Genomic DNA, 22,745 nt, shown 5'->3' on the forward strand with positions numbered 1-22,745 from the left:
AGGCATCTGTGCCACCATTTTCTGGCCTCTATATCTAGTGGCTGTTCTGTTCTCTGACCCCAGATAAGTTTATTAGGGTGCACAATATATTGGGAGATACAATATCACCACAGGGCTGTGGTGGCACATGCCTTTAATCCAAGCACTTGGGAGGCAGAGCCAGGCAGATCTCTGTGAGTTCATGGCCAGCCTGGTCTGCAGAGAAAGATCCAGGACAGGCACCAAAACAACACAGAGAAACCCTGTCTCAAAAAACCAAAATAAATAAATAAATAAATAATGATTCCTATTCTAAATATGTGTGGCAATGTCACCTTTAAAAGTAATAAGGCAATTCAGTAATGATATAATGGCAATAAAATGAATAAATAATGAATAAATAAAATGAACTGGATTGTGACCCAACACAGTCAATCAGTGACCTGCTGTGCTGCCTCAGACATGTCATCCAATTTCCTTGAGAATACCAACTTCTCATTTGAATTTGAGGACATCCAACTATATCCACTCAGAACCCCCTACAGTGAGATGAGCCTCTTTAAATATAAAGGTTCTTTCAGTGCAAATAGCTATATGTACTGCTTTTATAAGGCAAAGTCATTAATTCAAGTAAAAACTACCTCTTGTCTTTTGGATTTGCTGTAGTTTGGGTCTTTAGTGACCCCCTCTCCCCAGTGCCTAAGCTCTGAAGGGCTGTTCCAAGTGTAAGACGGTATAGGTGTTTTAGGGTTGGGCGCATGCTCTCCAGGGGGCTTTGTCGGACCCCAGCGCCTCCTCTCCCTCATTTTCATCTCTTTGCTCACAATGTGCTTTCTTTTGAGAATCGCTACCTCCCCAGGGATCCAAGGCCATGGAGCTAAAACCCCTAAAACTGTGAGCCAGGAGAAGCCTTTTCTTTGTCAGTTGATTATCTTTTATTTATAATAATTTATTAAATTGATTGTAGTGGTGGAAAGAGGGCCAACACATTTGCTTTACTTCACAACCATATCATAATTTACATCAGAAAGTAGATTCATCTTGTAAGTTACTTCAAGGAACCCCATGCCCTGTGCCCCCTACCTTCCCCACCCCATAGAGCCAGCATTGGGCTTGTTGAATGGAGCTTAGACAGCTGGGCAATGTCTGCTCTGAAGGGTTTAGCTCTGTGTCTGCTTTCAGAGCCAGCTGCTGGGCTTCCGCTCCGCCATCTCAAGCCACGGGTCCAAACTGGAAGGCCTGGAAAAAGAACTGGGCCATTTGAACCGTGAATTCGAAACTGTCCAGGAAAAGGTGATGTATTGAGTCAGTTACCTTCACCTTTTCCTCCTTGTGGATACTTTCAGTTTCATCTCCCTTCTACTCTGATTCACTCCTGATGAGTTTACTTTGCATGTAGGCACAAGTCAACTCCAGAAAAGCACAAACATTATATAACAACATTGATCGGACAACCCAAAGTGCCAAAGAACTGGACACGAAGATTAAAAACGTCATCCAGAATGTGCACAGTAAGAAAAGTTACCCAGCCCAATTAAAACCTATTGCGTAACCTTTGTTGTGTTCTGAACGAAGAGTTTATTTTTGAGAGCACCGCGTTATGAAAGAAGATCCCACAGTGATACTTAAAGATGAACAGGACTCTCCACAAAGCTTCTAGAACCCCCAGTTCAATAAGCTACTTGATGTTTTCCAGTTCTCCTGAAGCAGATCGCTAGGCCAGGTGGAGAAGGAGCGGACGTGCTGGTGGGCGACTGGTCCAGGGAGCTGGCAGAAGCCCAGCGCATGATTCGGGAGCTTCGAGGCCGAGACTTCAGAAAGCACCTCAGAGAAGCAGAGGCCGAGAAAACAGAAGCCCAGCGCCGTAAGGCCAGCCCCGATTCCTGTGCCCACTCTAATCAACTTGAAATTCCGTATTCTAAGGGCAGTCTGGAGCTCTGGGCTGTGGGAAGAAGGTCTCATTTCAGCAAACCTTGCTAGAGGCCGCAGTGGGAATGGGGCTGCCCCTTTTGCCTCTAGAGCCCAGTCTTTTCTTCAAGTTTCCAAGAGGCACGACATCCTACCATGGTGTAAATGACCCTAAAATTATAATATTTGTGCCTTGTCTTCCCCCACATTTTTGTCTTTGAGGTGAAGTCTCACTCATTAGCCCAGGCTGGCCAAAACTCCTGGTAGCCCTCTAGCTTCAGGCTCCCGAGTGCTGGCCCTGCAGGCGTGGGCCACCACAAGTGGCCCTTTCATCTGTACAAACCTCCTTCTGGTGACGATTCCCTCTTTTCTGATTTTCTCAAAGACGCCATTCTTGCCCCTCGCTTTGGAATGGCTTTGATGTGCAATCCTACCACCTCAGCGCCTCACGTGTAGAGATCACTGGCATGACCCACCAAGCTTAGCTCCATTAAGCTTAACTTCCATTTTTAAAGATTATTACTTTACCATTGCTGAATATTTTAATCACAAAATTAACATTGACACTATTATTATAAAACAATGCCCAAACCAAATATCTGAGTGACTAGCTAGGTATATGTAAATGTAGAGAAAATGCCTTTCTGGGTCAAAAATAACCATATTAATTTACCATGTATCTTCCATATGGCTATGTATTCTCTGGTAAAATGATGTATCTAGGGCACATGTGCAAGTTGTAGTTGACATGTGACATTTGTGCTAATCAACATTAATCCTTGCTTTTAGCAGTGGAAGAATCATAGCCTTTTATTCTGCTTAACTTCTGCATCTGAGGTCATTTATCCTTGAGACTGTCTTCTCATCAGTAATGAGAATGATAACTACTGTTATTGTGTGCTTATCATGGCAGCCAAAAAGGCAGTGCATGAATGCACATGATAGGTCTATGTAAGTGAGTTTTGCTGTTCCCTCCAAGGCTGTGGAAGCATCGTGGAGTGAGCAGGAAGGAGGCTCCCTTTCTTTTGTTCTGACATCTCTCAGGTGAAAATCGGAAATTGTGTTGTAGTGCTGAACCGGCTCAGGACCTGGCTGGAAACCCACCAGGTGGAGAACAATGGACTGCTAAGGAATATTCGGGATTCTCTAAGTGATTATGAAGCCAAACTTCAGGACCTGCGTGCTGTTCTCCAGGAGGCCGCTGCCCAGGCAAAGCAGGCCACTGGCCTCAACCGTGAAAATGAGGGGGTTCTAGGAGCCATCCAGGTGAGCCACAGGCAGAAGCCTCCTCGTGCTTTCATTAATGGTAGGGCTGAACGGAGGCGCGACCAGACACCTGTCTGGTTTTTCTACCTCAGACCCTGATCAGACAAGAGTGAGGCATTAAATGCAGGAGAAGTCACCTCACTTCCCCGATTTCAGAGGACCCTGAAATCTCTGGCAGAGCCTCACTAACTGCCACAGCCTGCCCACGGCTGGAGAACATTGGAGAGACAATGCTGCTGAGAGAATGAGAAATTCATCAACTGTTTGAAACAATTATCTACCTGTTTATAGGAAAGAGGCAGAAGGATAGGTCACATGCCATTATAATGGCAGAATTTTTAGATTAAGGTTTCAGCACAGGCACACAAGAGAGACAGACCACACACACACAGGAGACACACACAGACACATGTACATATAGACATACAGACACTCATACACACACACAAACGCACACACACACACACACACACACAGAGAGAGAGAGAGAGAGAGAGAGAGAGAGAGAGAGAGAGAGAGAGAGAGAGGGAGATGGCAGGCAGGTAGAGACTTTCTTTTAGGCACATTTAGAATCAGCCCCAGGGTCTCATGTTAGGCAACTGTTTTAACATCAAGCCAACACCCCAGCCCTATAGTTTGTATTTTTGATGGTGACTACCCTACACCAAAACAACAACAAAAACAAACAAAAAATACATGAAGGGTTGTCAATGACAGACCGGAATTGAATCGCATGAGTAGCACCCAAAGAGGAGGAAGCTGATAAACACAAACCAGTGTCACCTTAGTGGGTGATGCGCTCAGTGCTGTCCTGGACAGCAGCAACTCTGTTTGCATCTCTGGTTATGCCAGGGAAGAAGGCTTGCTCCAGCAGTGTGGGTCCCAGACTCTAAGTCTTCTAGCCTGGCAAACTCCTGTCCTGTGCTATCTTTTATTCAGATAACTTCTGCATGCTCACTGGGACTAGTGTGTGGAGGCAATTGGCCCTGGTTCATTTATTTAGTTAAAATCTATGTTCTGTTCTCCAAAGCAGATCTTAATAACATGCCCCACCTCACCGGTGGAGTTGCCCAGTGAATGAGACTTCTTCAGCCATGCTGGCAGAGGATACCATGGTAACACAGCAACATGAGAATCCAGGCCCCATCACTTACATCAGGCTAGGCTACTGTCAGCTTCAAGAAAACATTGAACTCTGACTTATTTCCTGTTGTTCCATAAACATGTCTGTGCTTTCTGCTAATGTGTTGTGGAATGTGTGCACATGGGCTCTTTTATTCTCTTCAGAGACAAATGAAAGAAATGAATTCCCTGAAGAATGACTTCACCAAGTATCTGGCCACGGCAGACTCTTCCCTGCTCCAGACCAACAATCTACTGCAGCAGATGGACAAAAGTCAGAAGGTAGCAGACTCCGGTTCTCTAGAAACATCCAAACTAGTCAAATGCTATTGTCAGGAGACAATGCAATAGGCAAACCTATTGACTTTCCAGTATATCCCTTTGAGACAGAGGTCTCTGCTGGGAGAGGGGTATGAATGCTGGGCTTCCCTTAAGTCTGTCTACATTACCTCATTTGTCCACAATGAGTAAGTCACTTTGTGGTCACAGCATTGCAATGCTATTTTTAAAATATCAAATACGCCTTTCTTGATGGAAGACATCAAAGACTTGATAAAAGCCTGGCGGACTTCTTAGCAGTCTTAAAGGCATTTTGAAAGAATCTTTCCCAGTATCTGTTTCTATATCATAAGTAGGCCTTCCATTTATTTAGCTGAACCTCACCTCGATGATGACATTGTAACTCTATAAACCTTATAAAGATGGTGCCCATCAGAAGGAAGATATTCAAGACGATGGCAAAACTTGAATTATAGTCAATGGCACTATCTGAACTAAGGATAAGTTGATATAATAAAAATAACTTAGAAAATATAAATTCCCATTAGAACATCATTTATGAGGGAGTTTGAGAAAATGGCATGCATGTTAACTGCTTGAATTTATATTGTTTATTTGGAAAAAATAGGAATATGAAAGCTTAGCTGTGGCTTTAAATGGAGCAAGACAGGAGCTAAGCAGCAAAGTGCAAGAGCTCTCCAGATCCACCAGCAAAACATCCCTGGTGGTGGAGGCCGAGAAGCATGCTCAGTCTTTACAGGAGCTGGCGAAGCAGCTGGAAGAGTGAGTGCCTGGCTTCAGAGGTCCAGACATCATGGGTTGATTGAGTACCAAGCAAGGTCCTTACTGGGCTGGCTAGGACCCGGGAACATGGTGGAGGGCTGGACCAAGGCCAAAGCCCCATCCAGAAGCCATAGACTAAGTCAAAACCAGACTTGCAATGAGATCTGTCTCTCAGTTGTGTCCTGGGGACAGAGTAGCAAGTGCACAGCACATGTTGCACAGTCATTGGGAGGATGGCATCCCCAGGCAGAGAAAGGATGCTGGATGACCTACCCTCACCCTGTATCATCTTCCAGGATAAAGAGAAATACCAGTGGGGATGAGCTGGTACGCTGTGCTGTGGATGCTGCCACCGCCTATGAGAATATCCTCAATGCCATCAGAGCAGCGGAGGATGCCGCCAACAAGGCCACCAGCGCCTCGGAGTCTGCCCTCCAAGTGGGTACCTGGAGCTGCACCGGCTTGCTAGACTGGCTCTGGAGGCAGCTCATTTTCTTACTCTCCTAAGCATGTAACAGTATTAAAAAATTATTTATTTAAAGTCAGAGCTTATTATATGTATAGACTTGAGTGTGTTCTTGGTATGGACCATTTCTACATTTACTGTTTGATATCAAGAGTGTGATTTAAAATGTATTTGTACAATCAGATAGAAAACATACCACTGTCAATCTTGAACCTAAACAATAGTATATCCTGCTTTTCACTAGGTGTTTTTATGCCTTGGTTAATAATTGATGTTTACCAAAAGAAAGATTTTGGGAATTAACTGGATTGCCATTTTTTTTAAATGATTTGGTTTTAAATCTGGGCATGTCTGTAGAGGCCTACAGGATCTTTGATGTACTGTATAATATCTCCTTACACAAGAAATAAAGGATAGAGCACTCAACATTAGAGTTGGGAAGCTAGGCCTTGAAAGATCAAAGACTTTCAGGTTCCAAGGCTTGAAAGCCCCAAGGCAAGTAAATGTTTGCAGGGGTTTTGTAGGGGCTTAGGCCATCTGTCACCAGAGATCAGCCCAGCTCCCCAAGCCACAGGCACAAGTCTACCTAGAGTCCTAACCGCATTGTTAGGCAACAGTGTGCAATTCATTCTTTTAAATCTTGTTCTTTAAAGATTAAAGATAAGGGATTTGGGCCTAAGGTAAAAAGTGTTATAACTCTGTGTTTGCTCAAGGGTGATACATATTTTGCTTTCAGACACTGATAAAGGAAGATCTTCCAAGAAGAGCTAAGACCTTGAGTTCCGACAGCGATGAACTGTTAAACGAGGCCGAGACAACACAGAAGAAGCTACGGCAAGGTATTAGGAAGGGTGGACAGCAGGGGCAGTCAAGGGCTTTAGTCAGCCTGTGGGAATGTGGGGGTGGGTGGATGCAAAGGTGTGCTCTGACCCCAGTGTCCTCACAAAGCACACTTTTGCACTCACAGTTTATGTTATTGGTGCTGTGCATTTACCAAGAGTCCTAAACAGCCCCTATCCATCCTGCATGGACTTGACTCAGGTCTCATACAGATGAAAAAGTCTTGCAAATTCTAGCCTTCCTTGGCCTGACTTCAGAGGTACTCTTAGTTAATCCACTGGTGACCCTGGCAGTGGGAAGCCACATATGAAGGCCGTTTATTCCAGGTTATTACAGCAACTGCTTCAAGATACCAAAAGCCCTAAAATCTTAGCAAATGAAAAGTGTCCAAAAATACTGCCAAAATGGACCATGAGAAAATTTTAAGCATCTTTGGTAATTTTTCATCTTATGTATTTAAAAAATAATTAAATTGTCTTGACATGAGATGTAGCTCAGGGGTAGATGCTTTGAGACACAGGGATAGAAGCCATCTGAAATTCAGCAGTCCCCAAGCTTTGAAAAATGCTGCCTCTGGAAATTTTCTGGTCTCTCCCAGGAAGCCATGCCAAGCGGGATTCTGTCCTCTTCAGTCCTCGCTCGGCTACCCTGTCCATTCTGAGGGACAGATGAAGACTCTGTAAATGTACTTACTAAATATTTTTGAAAACCAAATGCACACAAAATAAAACCCAGACAAAGTGTGTTCTGATACACAATCACCAATCAACATTAAGATGGTAGGGAATTAGGTCTGTCTGCATTACACAAGTTTAGAGTTGGAGTTGTATATTTGTGGTTGTTTGCTCGTCTATTTGTTTTTCATGGCTGTGAACTGAACTCAGGGCCTTGGACATGCTAAGCATGCACTCTATCAATCTTCTTCTCTGCACCTTTTCAGTGTTAGGGTGGTGTGGCCGTGGCAAAGGTGGGTGTTTTAAGTAGGGTGGAATACTGACTATGTTGCTAACTAAAACAGTCCTGGAGTTATAAAGAGCCATATGGTGTTAATACACTGGCTAGTCACTTCCTACATCCCAAAGATGGCTGCATTGCCAGCAAGGGATGTGGATTTGGACCGTTTTGTTCATCAGTTTATTTTTGATGTGTCACTTGGAACATCTCTGGGGAGAACCCTAAGGTCGGGTACTTTCATTGTTCTACAGGGGCAGAAAGAGACATCCACTTTGTGTCCTTTGTGTGAGGCTCTCTCAAGAGCAGTCTTGTCGTGGCTGCAAGGGATGCTTTCTGTACCATTCATTTGTTCACTCCAGCATTCATTCATTGAACAAGTGTTCAGTAGCATTAAGTCCCAGCCAGTGCCAGCCGCACACTGTATGTTAGGACACCCTCCTTGGCAAGCTTCCTCTGCTAAGGTCGGAGTGGAAGTCCAGCTGTTCCCTGAATTATTTTGCATCTCTCCTCTGTGTGTGTCCTTTCAGCTGGTCACCACAAGGCTCTGGTAACTGCTCTTCTGGCCTCTGTAACCAGAGATCCCAGAGCTGTGGGGCCGGGCACTGCAGGAGCATCTGTGGAGTGATGACTAAGGTATACACTCGTACTCAATGGTCTGAAGACACAGCCCACTTCAGAGGACACAAATGTCCATGGAACATCCAAATCCACAAAGTAATTGCCTCTTGGTGTTTCCTTTCTTCCTTCCCTCATTTAGAAGTCAGCCCGGCTCTCAACAGCCTGCAGCAAACCCTGAACACTGTGTCAGTTCAGAAGGGCCTGCTAGATGCCAACCTCACTGCCTTCCGTGACGGTCTTCATGGGTTACAGAGAGGTAATGGTCACCCTGGACCCCTGGTCATAGTTTCTTGGGAAGAATGCCTCATGTCCTTATACCTCCCTATGTGTGTGTGCACCAGGTGATATTGACAGTATGATCAACGGTGCAAAGAACATGGTCAGGAAGGCTAATGGTATAACAAGCGAGCTTCTGGACGGACTCAACCCCATCCAGACAGATTTGGGAAGAATTAAGGACAGCTATGGGAGCACACGGCACGAGGACTTCAACAAGGCTCTGACCGATGCCAGCAACTCAGGTATGAGGCATCCTTTGGTCAGGGTGTCTTGTGTTCTTCATTGCTAAAGCCTCCGTCCATTACAGTTACTTTTTGATGAAGTCTGACCTCAAGTTAGAATCGTGTGATCTATTCAGATAGCAAGATGGTCTGTTAGAGAGACAGGGAGCGTGTCTCCTTTCCCCCTTTTGTGTTTGTGATGTGTACATGATGTATGTGTTTGTGTGTTCATGAGTATGTGCAGGTCAGTAGTCTCCAGTTGGTGCTAAGTATATTCTTCAGACATTTTCCTGCTCCTCTCCTCCTCTCTCACTCTTTCTCTCTCCCTAAGACAAGGTCCCAGTGTATATCCATATATCCCCAGCTGCCCTAGAACTTGAAATGCATATCAGGATGCCCCTTGAACTTAAAGATATGCCTGTCTCTGATTCCTGAGTGATAGGATTAAAGATGTGTACCACTGTGCCCTGTGTCCTTCCTGTCTTTTAAAAAAGTGTGTGTGTGTGTATATATGCGTGAGCACATATATAGAGCATGTGTGTGTAGGTTGGGGGACAGCTTATTTGTTTATTTGTTTGTTTTGGTGGTTTTGAGACAAGGTTTCTCTCCGTAGCCCTGGCTGCCCTAGAACTCACTCTGTAGACCAGGCTAGCCTCAAACTCAGAGATCCTTCTGCCTCTGCCTCCCAAGTGCTGGGATTAAAGGCCTGAGCCACCATGCCCAGCCAGAGGATGGTTTTGAGTGCTGGTCCTTCTTGTTTGTTTTGAGGCAGGCTTGCTTGTCGTTCACTCTGTGTACGCCACACTAGCTGGCCTGTGAGGAGCTGGAGAGTCTCTTGTCTCTGCTCCCACCTTCTAGGAGCACTGTAATGGTGGACTCGCACACCACATTTGGTTTGGGTTCTGGGCATTCAAACTCAGGTCCTCATTCTTGAACAGCAGCTGACCTCCCCACTGGGCATCTCCCCGACCCTCCACTTTTAGTTTCTGAGACAGGGTCTCTCACTGAAGCTGGAGCTTCTACCTGGAGATGATACTGATTAGGTGGCCATCAATCTCACCAATCCCCTATCTCCATCTTTCAGTGCTGGGCACACACAGCTTCTTCTCCTTTTTTTTTTTCTTTTTTTCTTTTTTTTTTTTTTTTCCTGAGCTGAGGATCGAACCCAGGGCCTTGTGCTTGCTAGGTAAGGGTTCTACCACTGAGTTAAATCCCCAACCCCATGCCCAGCTTCTTTATGGCTCTGGGGGTCTGAACTTCTCATGCGTGCATGGCAGTCCCAGTGTGGCATATAGATTTGTATTTTACTTTATTTTTTTTTTCCGTTTTCTTCTTTTTTTTTTTTATACTGTGGGAGTTTTTAATAATGATGTATTAACTTATGATTGCTACTACAAGATAAGAAAAGAAATATTTTCCCATATTAACCAAGGAAAATAATTTGATACCTACATCATTACAGAAATCTATAATGAATTTAGGAGAGTCTTGCATGATTATGATCCATCTTGTTCCCAGGATTGCCAGAACAAACATTCCCATCAAGAACATCTGCATTTAACCTTTTCTCAATGTACTGTGTAATATTTCCATTTTCTCATTTTGCCAACAGTAAAGAAATTAACCAAGAAGTTGCCTGATCTTTTTATCAAGATTGAAAGTATCAACCAGCAATTGTTGCCCCTGGGAAACATCTCTGACAACGTGGACCGAATCCGAGAACTCATTCAGCAGGCCAGAGATGCTGCCAATAAGGTGGGTGTTCCCAGGCTGCCAGAGCTGCTGCTAAGATCCTCACCATGTTTGCAAGACAGGAGAGGCTTTCGTTTGTACAGGAACTGGTTGTCTGTCTTCTCCCAATTCTGATTAAATGAAGTTTAACTGCCTTTTGTCACCTTTCACAATGTGCACGGCCTTAGTCACCTAAATTTGTGGCTTTATTGGCACCTAAGGCTGTTCCCATGCTCTGAGTTCACATAGGCTGGAAGGAGGTTCTCTCAGGCCTCACTTTGTGGACTGTAATTGCAAGGTTTAGTGAAGGTTCTGTGGTCAGGACCTAGTCTCTCAGTTTGAAGTGTTGAAACCTATCTTTGTTAAGTTGGAGGACATAGACGCATTGTGTCTGTGGCCCCAGCTCTGTCGGGGGTGAGATGGGGGGGGGGGGGGGGGGGGGGTGAAGGGGTTGGTGTCACTGGGACTGCCAGCCTAGCCCCAGGCTCAGAGAAAGACCAGCTCTATAGAGCAGGACATCTGACTTCCTCTTCTGGCTTCTGCTTACATGCAGGTATGTATACACACACATGCACACTCACACACTCACACATCCATACACACATACACACACGCACACTCACACATACACACATGCACCCTCACACATCCATACACACATGCACACTCACACATATATGCATACATGCACACTTACACATACATACACACATACACACACATCCATACACACACACATACACATATATGCACACACATGCACACTCATACATGCACATACACACATATACCCAAACACATATATGCATGTATATACACCCTATACAAAGGATGCTTGTTGCAATACACTTTATATAATCATGTTTTTATTTTTAAGAAAAAAGCTAACTGCTTACAGTGCTAAATACTAATGAGATGGACTCATGCATATCTCCCAGATCAACCTACAAATATAGTTTCCAGCAAAGAAAGCAAATTAGAAAAGTATGGTCAGATAACATTTACATGAAAATATTTAAGTGTGAAAGAGAGCAGTTATAGCTGGCAGGTAAGTAGACACAGCTGCAGTCGTAGATGAGTGCTATGTAGTAAAAATAGCAAACCCTGTCTGGGCAATTGCATAAGGCTCCAGCTGCAGGGTGGTGGCAGCTGTGAACGGGAGGAGGCGGCAGGCACAGGGCTGTCAGGGATGTTTCCTCTCTCCAGTGAGGATACAAGCACAGGGCTGCAACCTCCATCTTTTATGGTCCACACAAAGTATCTTCTTAATTTAAAACACAAACATGGATTCACCAAGGGACAGGACGGCTTCCCAGGAGGAGACCCAGCGGTGCTGTTGGGTCTCCTGGAGGGCAGATGGTGAGTGGAAGAGGGCCTTGATGTGAGCTTACAGAGTAAGTAAGAGGACCCTGGCCTCACCATCACATGTCAAGATGCCAGGAAACACTAATGTGTGACAGAGAGAGCATGTGGTAGTGTCGTGAAGTATCATTCCAAGACGGTTGTTCTTTGACTGCTAGAGGATGTTTGTTTTCTGTGGTTTAGACTGGACCTGCCCCATCGTGGCCCATAGACCCATGCTAATTGGGTGACTCTTGCTGACACTTTGTAGTATCTAAGTATGATATTAAGCAGTAATGCCTGGGAAGTTTCAGTGCTTTGAACTGCATGTGCTTTGCTTGGTGGACTTCTATTTCATACAGCTTCCTTGTTACACTTTTCTAGTAATTTTGATGTTACAGATGTATTGATCATGATAGGCTGGAGCAGGGAGCAGGGCAGGGCCTCCATTACACAGTATCTAAGATACACGTATAGTCTTAATGCCCGTGTGTGCCCACGAGTGTGGACAGAGGCTGGAGGTCTGCCTCGGTTGCTCTGTACCTTATGTTTTGAGACGGTCAGTCTCTCACTGAAGCTGGAGCTTGCTAGCTCATTTAGACCACCCGAGCAGCAAACCCATGGGCTTCTCCGCTGTGCTGGCTTACCAAACATACATCATTGCTCCTGTGTCTCCCTCCATGTTGGTACCGGGGGTCTAGACTCAAGTTCTCATGCTTGCACGACAAGCCCTTTACTGACTGAGCCGTCTCTTCACCCCACTGCATGTGTATTTCCACTTGGAATGTCTGTAATAAATGTAGGCATACTGTGTAACATACTCATTGGCAATCCCCTTCTTAAAAGTACTGTAAAGAGCTGGGTATTGTGGGCCATGCCTGTGACCACAGCACTTAAGAGATGGCAGGAAGGTCACAAATTCAAAGCCATCCTGAGATGTAGAGTGAGCCTGAGGCCAGCCTGGACCACATAGATTCTATCTCAAAAAAAAAAAAACTATTTAAAATATTTTAGTGTATTTTAACCATATGCAAGCACTGTTGTAAGTGATTCCATGAGCATTGACTCTGGGAGCATTAACCGCAGGGTAGGAATTACTGTTCCTGTTACCATCATCATCATCACCATCACCATCACCATCACCATCACCATCATCATCACCATCATCATCACCATCGCCATCGCCGCTGAAGAAGACCAAGTTCACTTCTTAATGGCCCTCAGCCAGTTCACATTAGCAATAACTGGCTCAGCAGACAACTTCATGAATTTATAACCTGGGTCCAAGCTGGGTATGGCGCACGCCTTTAATCCCAGCACTCAGGAGGGGGAGGCAGGTAGATCTCTGTGAGTTTGAGGCCAACTTGGTCTACAGAGTGAGACCTTGTCTCAAACAAATGTGTGTGTGTATGTATATATGTGTATATATGTGTGTATGTACCTATGTAAAACACAAAAATTAACCTGGGACCAAGAGATGTTACCCCTCCCCGATGCTTATCACAAGAGCTGGGACAAGCTGATGTGTCCCTGACGGGGACGGCTATGGAGCTCCCTCGCTGAGCACATCCTATTTTTCTTTTTCTTTCTTTTTGTTTTTGTTTTTGTTTTGTTTTGTTTTTCGAGACAGGGTTTCTCTGTATAGTTTTGGAGCCTGTCCTGGCTCTCACTCTGTAGAACAGGCTGGCCTCAAACTCACAGAGATTTACCTGCCTCTGCCTCCCAAGTGCTGGCATTAAAGGTGTACGCCACTGTCACCCAGCCACACATTCTATTTTTCATAACTGTTTGACACCACATTCTCCCATCTTCCTCTTCTTCAAGGTTGCAGTCCCCATGAGGTTCAATGGGAAGTCGGGCGTCGAGGTCCGGCTGCCAAGTGACCTGGAAGACTTAAAGGGATACACATCTCTGTCTCTGTTTCTCCAAAGACCTGACCTTCGAGAGAATGGGGGTACCGAGGATATGTTCGTGATGTACCTCGGGAATAAGGATGTGAGTGCTGTTCGGACTTTTCTCGTTTTACTAATAGGATGGTTTTGGAGGACACCTGGAGACTCATGACATAACTGTCACCGACTACCCCACCCTCTTGTCTGGGCTTGTGACCCTGCTGTCACCTTCTGAGTGTTGTGATGGTGCCAGGAGAGACCTCTAATTCATCAGGGATGGAAGTCACTGATGAGAAGCCTTACTCAGTGGGCTTAAACTGTAGGCACACATGTGTGCATGTGAGCACATGCATGCTTACAACTATAGGATTAGTGCTTTCTTCCCAGGAAACAGTATCAAGGCTCTATGGAAGGGACTCCATAGAGAAACAGCGGCTGCTCCTCGCCACACTGTGTCCCGTCCTCTTCCTGAGAAGGCCCAGCCACAGATGTCTCCCCAGGCCAGAGGGGTAGGGACCATAATGTAAATGAGACCAGAAGCAGAGCCTGACCTCTCTATTGCCCGTCCTTCACCCCAGCTCATGAAACTGCTGCCACCACAGACACTGTCAGCAGGCGACTCATGTTGCCCCATGAGCAGGTGGACAGCTGTCCTAATTATGTGCCACAGTTGATATTTATGATAAAATAAATTTACTTAAATGCTCTGAATGCCAAAAAAACACTTTAAAAAGGTCAAAATTGTCAGTTTTAGTATCTGTCTATCTGTCTATCTATCTATCTATCTACCTACCTATCTATCTATCTATCTATCTATCATCTATCCATCCATCCATCCACCCACCTACCCACCCACCCACTCATCCATCCATCTATCCATCCATAGATGTCTCTTCCTTACGGTTCTCCCATTCTAATAGAGGAGAAAGCCACACTCACTGACTGTGACAATGGGAAAATGTCATAGCAGACGCTGCTACAGAGTGCTAAGAGGACATTGCATGGCACCCAGAGAAGAGAGGTAGCTTATCTCCCTTGCTGGTGAACTCCAATGAGCAGCTTGCTCTGTGGTAGATGCTGGTGAATGATCAGATTGAACAGCAGGGGAGTCAGTGACCCAGTCCACTAAAACACGAGGCAACAGCCCCGGCATTATTACTCAGGTGTGCTGTAGTAGCCTTAAGAGAATATACCTTATGTATTCTGTCTTCCCAAAGCCTATGGCATAAAGCCCATTATTTTATGCAATAAAACATTTGGGAAGCTCTTGATATGGAAAATGAGAGTTTGCAATGTTTGAAGGGTTTGAGTTCTTGTCACACCTATGCTCTGGGATGTATCTGTCTGTCTTTCTGAATGCCTCACTGTCTTAATCCTCATGCTTAAACCCTGTTCTAGAATATCATTTTAGATGTTGTTTCATTTTGAACAAAAAGAGTCCTTATGTCTCCAGGCCTCCAAGGACTACATCGGCATGGCAGTTGTAGACGGTCGGCTGACATGTGTCTACAGTCTAGGGGATGGAGAAGCTGAAGTCCAGGTAGAGCAGACGCTGACTGAGAGTGAGAGTCAGGAGGCAGTTATGGACCGAGTGAAGTTCCAGAGGTACGGTGCTTTCACAGACTCTGCTGTTTGTGAGCTTGACCAGCCTCAAACTCTCCCGTGGATGTTACTCAGCTGTGCCCTTAGCATGTCGGCTTTGGATTCTTTCCCCTTCCTGCAACTTTATTATCTAATTTTCAACAGAATATATCAGCTTGCAAAACTTAATTACACCAAAGAAGCCACATCCAATAAACCCAAAGCTCCCGAGGTCTATGACATGGAAGGTGACAGCAGCAACACCCTCCTGAATTTGGATCCAGAAACAGCTGTGTTTTACGTCGGAGGTTACCCACCCGATTTTCAAGTAAGTATCAATGTGGACTCGTCAAGTGAAGTGCTTAAATTTTGGTATGGTATAATGACTTCATGTCTCTGTTTTAACTAGTTCTGTACAAAATGAATTACCCATATGCTCTTGTAGTACACCTAGTAGAAAGAGCTGAGATGTTATTTCCTTTGTCTACTGTTTTAAGCTTAAGAGAATTAATTTAATGTACTGTATTTATAAATATTAATAATCACCCCCATTTTACTGATGAAGACACTTAGGCAGGGGAGGTTAACAATTAGCCTGGGTAGAAACAGCTCTTAAATGGCAAAGTCCTGGACCACATCCTTCACCCCTATGCTATGCTCACAGTTGAAAGTCTTGGCACTGCGTGGCCTCTGCCCCTTCCTGTTCAACTCACGGGAGGTTTGTCTTGTTTCCCTCACAGCTGCCTAGCAGACTGAGGTTCCCTCCATACAAAGGCTGTATTGAACTGGATGACCTCAATGAAAATGTTCTGAGCTTGTACAACTTCAAGACAACCTTCAATCTCAACACAACAGAAGTGGAGCCTTGTAGGAGGTACATGGAGCCTGGAGGCCCTCGTCTCTAGGCCTGGGCTGGGCTGGGCACTACTGCCACATCTACCAGTGGTGGCCAGGCAGGGTTGTCAGTGGTGCAGTGCATTGCAGCTGCTTACTTTCTGTCTGCAGACAACAGCTACCATGCTACCTCCTAGCATCGAAGGACTCATCTTGCCCTAGTTCACATAAGGCATCAGATTAGTTTGTTCAGTTTTCAAAAGCATGATCCTTTGGGGACTGTGCAATGGCTCTGTGGGTAACAGCATTGCTGCACGAGCCTACCGACCTGGGTTTGATCCCCGAGTCCATGTAAAGATTGAAGGAGGAAATAAACATCACAAAGTTGTCCCTGATCTCCATGTGTACCATTGTAGCACATACACCACATACATAATGCACATACATGGTAATAAATACAATTTTTAAAAATGAACCTTAAATTTTTGGTGCCTCCTACTACAAAATATACTCAATATTAGATTACTTAGGCACATAATTATATAATTAAGTTTTAAATAACAGTAAGTCTACAAAGCAAGTGACTTTCTGTGTACTTGGCCTTCTGAACCTATTGGAAAATTGCTCTGTCTGAGTCAGTGTTCTGTTGCTGTGAAGAGACACCGTGACCACAGCAACTCTTATAAAGAAAGCATTGAATTGGGGCTGGCCTACATTCAGAGGTTTAGTCCACTATCGTCATGATGGGAAGTGTGGTGGCACACTGGAGAGGGAGCTGAAAGGTCTAGATCCAGGTCTGCAGGCAGCAGAAAAAGAGAGAGAGCTGGCCACTGGGCCTGGCTTTGAAACCTCAACCCCACCCCCAGTGACACACTTCCTCCACCAAGACCACACCCCCCAATAGTCACCTCATAATGACTAAATAGTCAAATATTTGAGCCTATAGGAGCCATTCTCCCTCAAACCACTACCTGCTCTTTTGAGCTCCCAGCCATCTCTATAATTTGAAGGATTTGAGATGTTCCTGTTGTTATTTAGAAGCTGACACTGAAAATTAATAATTTCTTATATTTAAATATTTTCAGCTAGTTGGCCACTTTCTCCTAAATACACATCTCTAGAATGTGTTTCTCTCTCTCTCTCTCTCTCTCTCTCTCTCTCTCTCTCTCTCTCTCTCTCTCTCTCCTGGGTTTACATGACATATGTATGTGTGTCCAGGTATATTCATCTATGTGTACACATGTTGGAGACCAGAGGTAGACATCAGTCTTTTTCTCTATAAGTCCCCACCTTATTTTTGAGACAAGGTCTCTTTCCGAACCTAGAGCTCACATTTTGACTAAACTGGCCAGAGAGCTCATATGTTCGCCTGCCTCCACCTCTCACCCCCCCACACACACCCGTACTAGGGCTACAGATATGTGCTGCCATGCTCAGCTTTAATATGGGTTCTGAGCATCAAAACTTGGGTCTTCGTACTTATAGCAAGCACTTTTCCCACGGAACTGCCTCTTCAGCGCAGGGGTTAAGAGCACATGAGAAAGGAAGGCTGACTGACATGCTAACAGTGTTTCCCCTTTTCCTACACAATTATGACTCCCAGCCTGTGATTCCTTGTTCCATTGTTCAACCAGCAGCGTCCCGTGTTAGAAAGCACACCTGCAAGTGGCCTTTTATGGCTGACCTCTAACTTCCAGTTGGTGTTGACAGGCGAAAGGAAGAGTCGGATAGAAACTACTTTGAAGGCACAGGCTACGCCCGTATTCCCACTCAAGCCAATGCCCCCTTTCCAAACTTCATCCAGACCATCCAGACCACCGTGGACAGAGGTTTACTGTTCTTTGCAGAAAACCAGGTAATTTACACCAAGCATCCAGAAACAACGTGAATTTCCACTGTGTCTAGCAGTCTTGGGGTGACTGGGTTATTGTACATAGCCCCGCTAGCTTGGCAGTGTAACCTTGGCCAGTCATGGTTTCTTTCTGTTGGGATGAGTTTTAACAAGGACGAAGGACCAGGAATTGAGCAGTCACCGCCCAAGTGAGGCAGGATTCTCCTCCTAACCTCTTTTCACATCAGTCTCTGACTTTAAAATGGTGGCTTGCCTACCAACATCCCACTCTGCTTTAAACAAATGAAGACCTCCTAGGGTCCCCCAGTCTATGTGGCTGGACTTCCTGATGCTATGACCTTAGTCTGGCTCATGGCAGGTGTGGGGATTATGTCTTTATGAGCCACAGCTTGACTCTCCATGGTGTGGAAGCTTCTGTACTTTGAAACAGCCTAGGTCAGAGGCCCACTCTTTGTTTTTAGTATTTTTCTTTATTCTTGAGGACTTTATACTGTGTACAATAATATAATCATATCCACTCCCCTGTTTACCTTTCCAACTTCCTCAAATCCCCCCAACATGGTCCCCTGCCAATGTCATGGTATTTTCCTGATAACTCACTAAGTCCAACTTCTGCTGTCTGTGGGGGGCTGTCTAGTGCATTCTGGAAAATCTGGCAGTGGCCACAAGTTCAAAAGAAGAATGATTTTCCTTCCTCTAGCAGCCATCAGCTGCCAGTATCTACTCTTTAAGGGACACCTTGCTGTGAGTTTGGCATAGATGACCCGCGAGCCTCTGTAGTCGTGAGGGGTGGTGAGAAAGATGTTGCACTTAGGCTGAGCACTTACCTCTTGTTCTTAACACTTTGACCAGTCATGTATCTCAGCATTGGCAAAAAGAACCACTCTGACCAAGGCTGAGAGCAGCCTAGGTCTATGACCATAAACACAACTACTTAGCAAAATAATACATTCCCTTGAAAATCAGATAATAAAGTTCTAAGAAAAAATAGGTAAGAAAGTTGACCTCCCAATACCAGGAAATGATGCTGCCCAGGTTCAGGGCTGACTCTTCCCACACCAATTAAGGTAATCAAGACAACCCCCATAGACATGTCCAAAGGCCAAGCCAGTGTAGACAGTTAGTTCCTTATTGAGATGTTCTTTCTAGGTGATTCTGAGTTGTGTTAAATATGAGCTAACCATCACAGGACCCAAGTGTAACACAAACTCCATGAACGTTTCATAAACACACTGTATACACATAGACTGAAGGTAATTTTATACAATATATTTTAAACAATTTTGTGCATAGAGCAAAATTTGTATGTCATAAACCATCAGAACTGTGTTATTCTGCTGATAAAGTGTTTTGATTTTGAAGAATTTCCCATTTTGAGTTTGGAGCTTGGGGATGCTCAACTTATTTTACATTTTGAAGTTCTTGGAGACTAAGGACCAGAAATAGTGTTTAGTCTGGAGGAAACTTACATAACACCATTGCATAAGAACCATTAGAGCCTCTGCTAAGGAGACAGTTATTGCTGTCAGGGAGCCGCTGCTACCTGGCTCAGGTTGATGGCTCTCCAGGGCAAGGCTTTGGGATCCACACTAAAAGCCTTTTAGATGAAGGCTCTCAGAGACTCACAGGACCTCACAGAGAAGACTTCTTATCATAGGGAACTGGATAAGAGCAACGGCTTCAAGTCTAAGTTAGAAAACCTCAGCTTTTCTGACCATTGAGGAAATAGCTGGTTCAAGCCCATGCTTACTCTATGGCCAAGAGGCAATGCTGAGCAGGATGAACCATATCCTGCCCTCTAGAGGGCAATGCTGGCATTGCACAAAGGTGCACTGCTGGTCAGTGAGCTTCATCACAGTTTTGAATTGTGTAGAGGGAAAATTTGAAGTATGAAATCAGAGCAAAAGATGCCTCCTTTGAAAGCCGGTGGACAAGTAGAAGGTGACGTTGAAGTGTGTGTGGTAGAAGGGGACTCAAAAGGGACAGGGCACAAAGAAGGCCTTGGCAGTGAGAACCTGCAGGGACAGAAGGTGGCCTGCCAGCAGGACACAATGGGGAAGCAAAGTGAAGAGATGGGCAGCACCTCGAAGCCTCTGCCAGGGAGTCTGTGCTGTGCCCTGAGAGCCAAGGAAGTTAGTATGCTCACTGGCGATGGCAGAAGACTGTCTGTCTGCATGGTGGAAGGTGATCTGGGGGAGCAGGGGAGGACCACGGGAGTCATGATATGGCCGAGACCAGGGGTGTGCCATGAGAGAGCTCAGGGGCAAATCCCAAGGTTTGAGTGGGCCGCTTGGACGAGAAAGGAGGAAGGTGAGCAATGAGCCTGTGTGTGGCCCCTGGTTCTGGTTGTGATAGAACAAAGTTAGGACTCTGGTTGGCATGTAGGAGTTTGTCCGAGTGCCGGACACTGTGGTGTCTCACAGCTGCAGTAGTCAGCCATCATCTGCCTCTGAGGTCTCATGCTGGTCTCCGGTCAGCCCGGGAGCACCTGAAGCTGACCGCACCATCGGGAATCACTGGAGAGCTGGAACTTCTTCAGCCAGGCCTCCCGGTAATCTACCTGTTTCCACACTCCAGGATAACTTCATATCCCTGGACATAGAAGATGGCAATCTCATGGTGAGATACAAGCTGAATTCGGAGCTGCCCAAAGAGAAAGGAATCCAAGACACCGTCAACAATGGGCGAGATCATACGGTAAGTCCTCAGAGTCTGCTGATTTGAAATTTAAAAGTCCCCGAACCTTTGAAATGAAATAAGTGCCCCCAAACAAAAATAGGCAAATGGCACACAGACCTATTATAAGGTGAACTTACTAACTGAGGGGTGTGTGTCCTTTAAAAATTTGAACATTTAGGCATGAAGTATAATATATATAGTATATATAAATTATGTAAACCTTGATAAATTTCAACTGAGAACATTTCTATTAAAGTGAGACTACTTCTACTAAACTGTTTCAGGACAATGGTTTTTAACCTTCCTAATGCTATGTTGGTCCTAAAGGAGTCACAACCCATAGGTTAAGAACCACTGTTCTGGGGGTTTGGGGAGATAATTCAGATTGTGTGAGGAACCGAGCTGAGCTTCTCAGAAAGTACGTAGAAAAGGCTGTGTGTGGTTGACTGGTCACCCCAGCACTGGGGATGTAAAGGTCCTGGTGTTCGTGGGCTAGCAGGCTAGACTATGTGAGTGACGACCCTGTCTCAAATCAGAAGTGAGCAGTGCCCGAGGAACAACACCTACAGTTGTTTTCTGACCTCTGCACACACATGCATACACGTGGATGAACATGCAGAAACATGAACATGCACACAGATGTGTGCGCACACGCACACACATACACACACACTCACTGGGCAGTTTTCTACCATGCGTGTAACTAAATGCCAAGGAAGATAAACCACCGTTACTCTGAACCACCACAAATAAGTTTGTGTCTCATTGCTCGCTCCTTTATTCCCATTCATTTTAGATTTCGATTACAATTGGAAACTCAAGAAAACTCATGTGGGTATATATGCATGACCATAATATAAAAATTGAAGGGGAAATATTTGATTTCAGTACATATTATCTGGGAGGAATTCCAATTGCAATCAGAGAAAGGTAAGATGATGCTGTGGGGTTTTTTGGGGGGTGGGGACCTCTGCATGCATGTGAAGGTCAGAGGACCACTTGTGGGGGTTGGTTCTCTCCTCCTACCCTGTGTGTCCTGGGCATCAGATTATCGGGCTTGACATCAAGTGTCCTTACCCACTGAGACATCTCACCACCCCAGTGTGCTGCATTTTATTAAAGCAGATCCCCTCTCATGCTGGCAGCAATTGCTACCAACAATTCTAGTCCCCTTCATTTAATTTTAGCCACAGACAGTTAACTTTGCAATACTAACAATATAGTCGAGAAAGAAGAACAGATTGTAGAATTAAATAATGGGACCAGCCATCCAACATGAGGGAGTGGGGTAAACTGTCTGACATTCTCATGCCCCTGGTTGTCACTCTGGGAAGGATAGAAACAGAGTCCAGTTGGGTGGATAACACTGAGGGAAACAGAATGAGTCTATTGATCTACCCATGAAAGAAGTTCATGGACATGTGTAGGCTAAGAACACACATATGGGGGGGAAGCGGGGGAGATAGATAGATAGATAGATAGATAGATAGATAGAGATAGATAGATGATAGATAGATGATTGATAGATAGATAGATAGATAGATAGATGATAGATAGATAGATAATAGATAGCTACATAGATGATAGATAGATAGATAGATAGATCGATGATAGAGATAGATAGATAGGTGATTGATAGATGATAGATAGATAGATAGATAGATAGATAGATAGATAGATAGATGATAGAGATAGATAGATAGATGATTGATAGATAGATGATAGATAGATAGATGATGATAGATAGATAATAGATAGATAGATAGATGATTGATAGATAGATAGATAGATAGATAGATAGATAGATAGATAGAGGCTTTTCTTGGCAGTCTGACTTATGCTTCCAAATGAGAAGCTTCCCCCTTTTCTAAATAAGCTTATACTTTTCTTTCTTGCTTTAATTAATATCCCAAGAGCAGAGAAGTCAATGAAGTAGATAGAAGCCCATGGAAATATTTACCTGGCCTTTTGTTTCTTCAGAAATAAAATGCTAAGCAGTATTTATCTGTTTCTGGCCTGTCTTATCCATCCAGTAAGGTATTTGACCATTCAATGAGCCCCTACAACTGTCTGCTGATGAGGGTCACTGGCAGGGCAGTGGTCTAGAGAGCCTCAGCAGG

The 22,745-nt window shown here is 44.8% G+C and overlaps 1 protein-coding gene across 1 annotated transcript in view; it reads left to right on the plus strand.

Moving 5' to 3' along the window:
- Positions 1-22,745, plus strand: part of Lama3 (laminin subunit alpha 3) — a 252,313-nt gene that overhangs the window by 200,965 nt on the left and 28,603 nt on the right. Inside the window, 18 exon segments of the mRNA XM_036204961.1 lie at positions 1,162-1,272; positions 1,379-1,490; positions 1,676-1,843; positions 2,957-3,153; positions 4,441-4,557; positions 5,183-5,337; positions 5,634-5,775; positions 6,540-6,642; positions 8,355-8,471; positions 8,557-8,736; positions 10,328-10,470; positions 13,612-13,782; positions 15,133-15,284; positions 15,426-15,588; positions 16,001-16,134; positions 17,805-17,949; positions 20,524-20,643; positions 21,422-21,555. Coding sequence (XP_036060854.1) covers positions 1,162-1,272; positions 1,379-1,490; positions 1,676-1,843; positions 2,957-3,153; positions 4,441-4,557; positions 5,183-5,337; positions 5,634-5,775; positions 6,540-6,642; positions 8,355-8,471; positions 8,557-8,736; positions 10,328-10,470; positions 13,612-13,782; positions 15,133-15,284; positions 15,426-15,588; positions 16,001-16,134; positions 17,805-17,949; positions 20,524-20,643; positions 21,422-21,555 — 2,564 coding nt within the window.

Source organism: Onychomys torridus, chromosome 13 (genome assembly GCF_903995425.1).
Source record: "Onychomys torridus chromosome 13, mOncTor1.1, whole genome shotgun sequence".
NCBI lineage: Eukaryota > Metazoa > Chordata > Mammalia > Rodentia > Cricetidae > Onychomys > Onychomys torridus.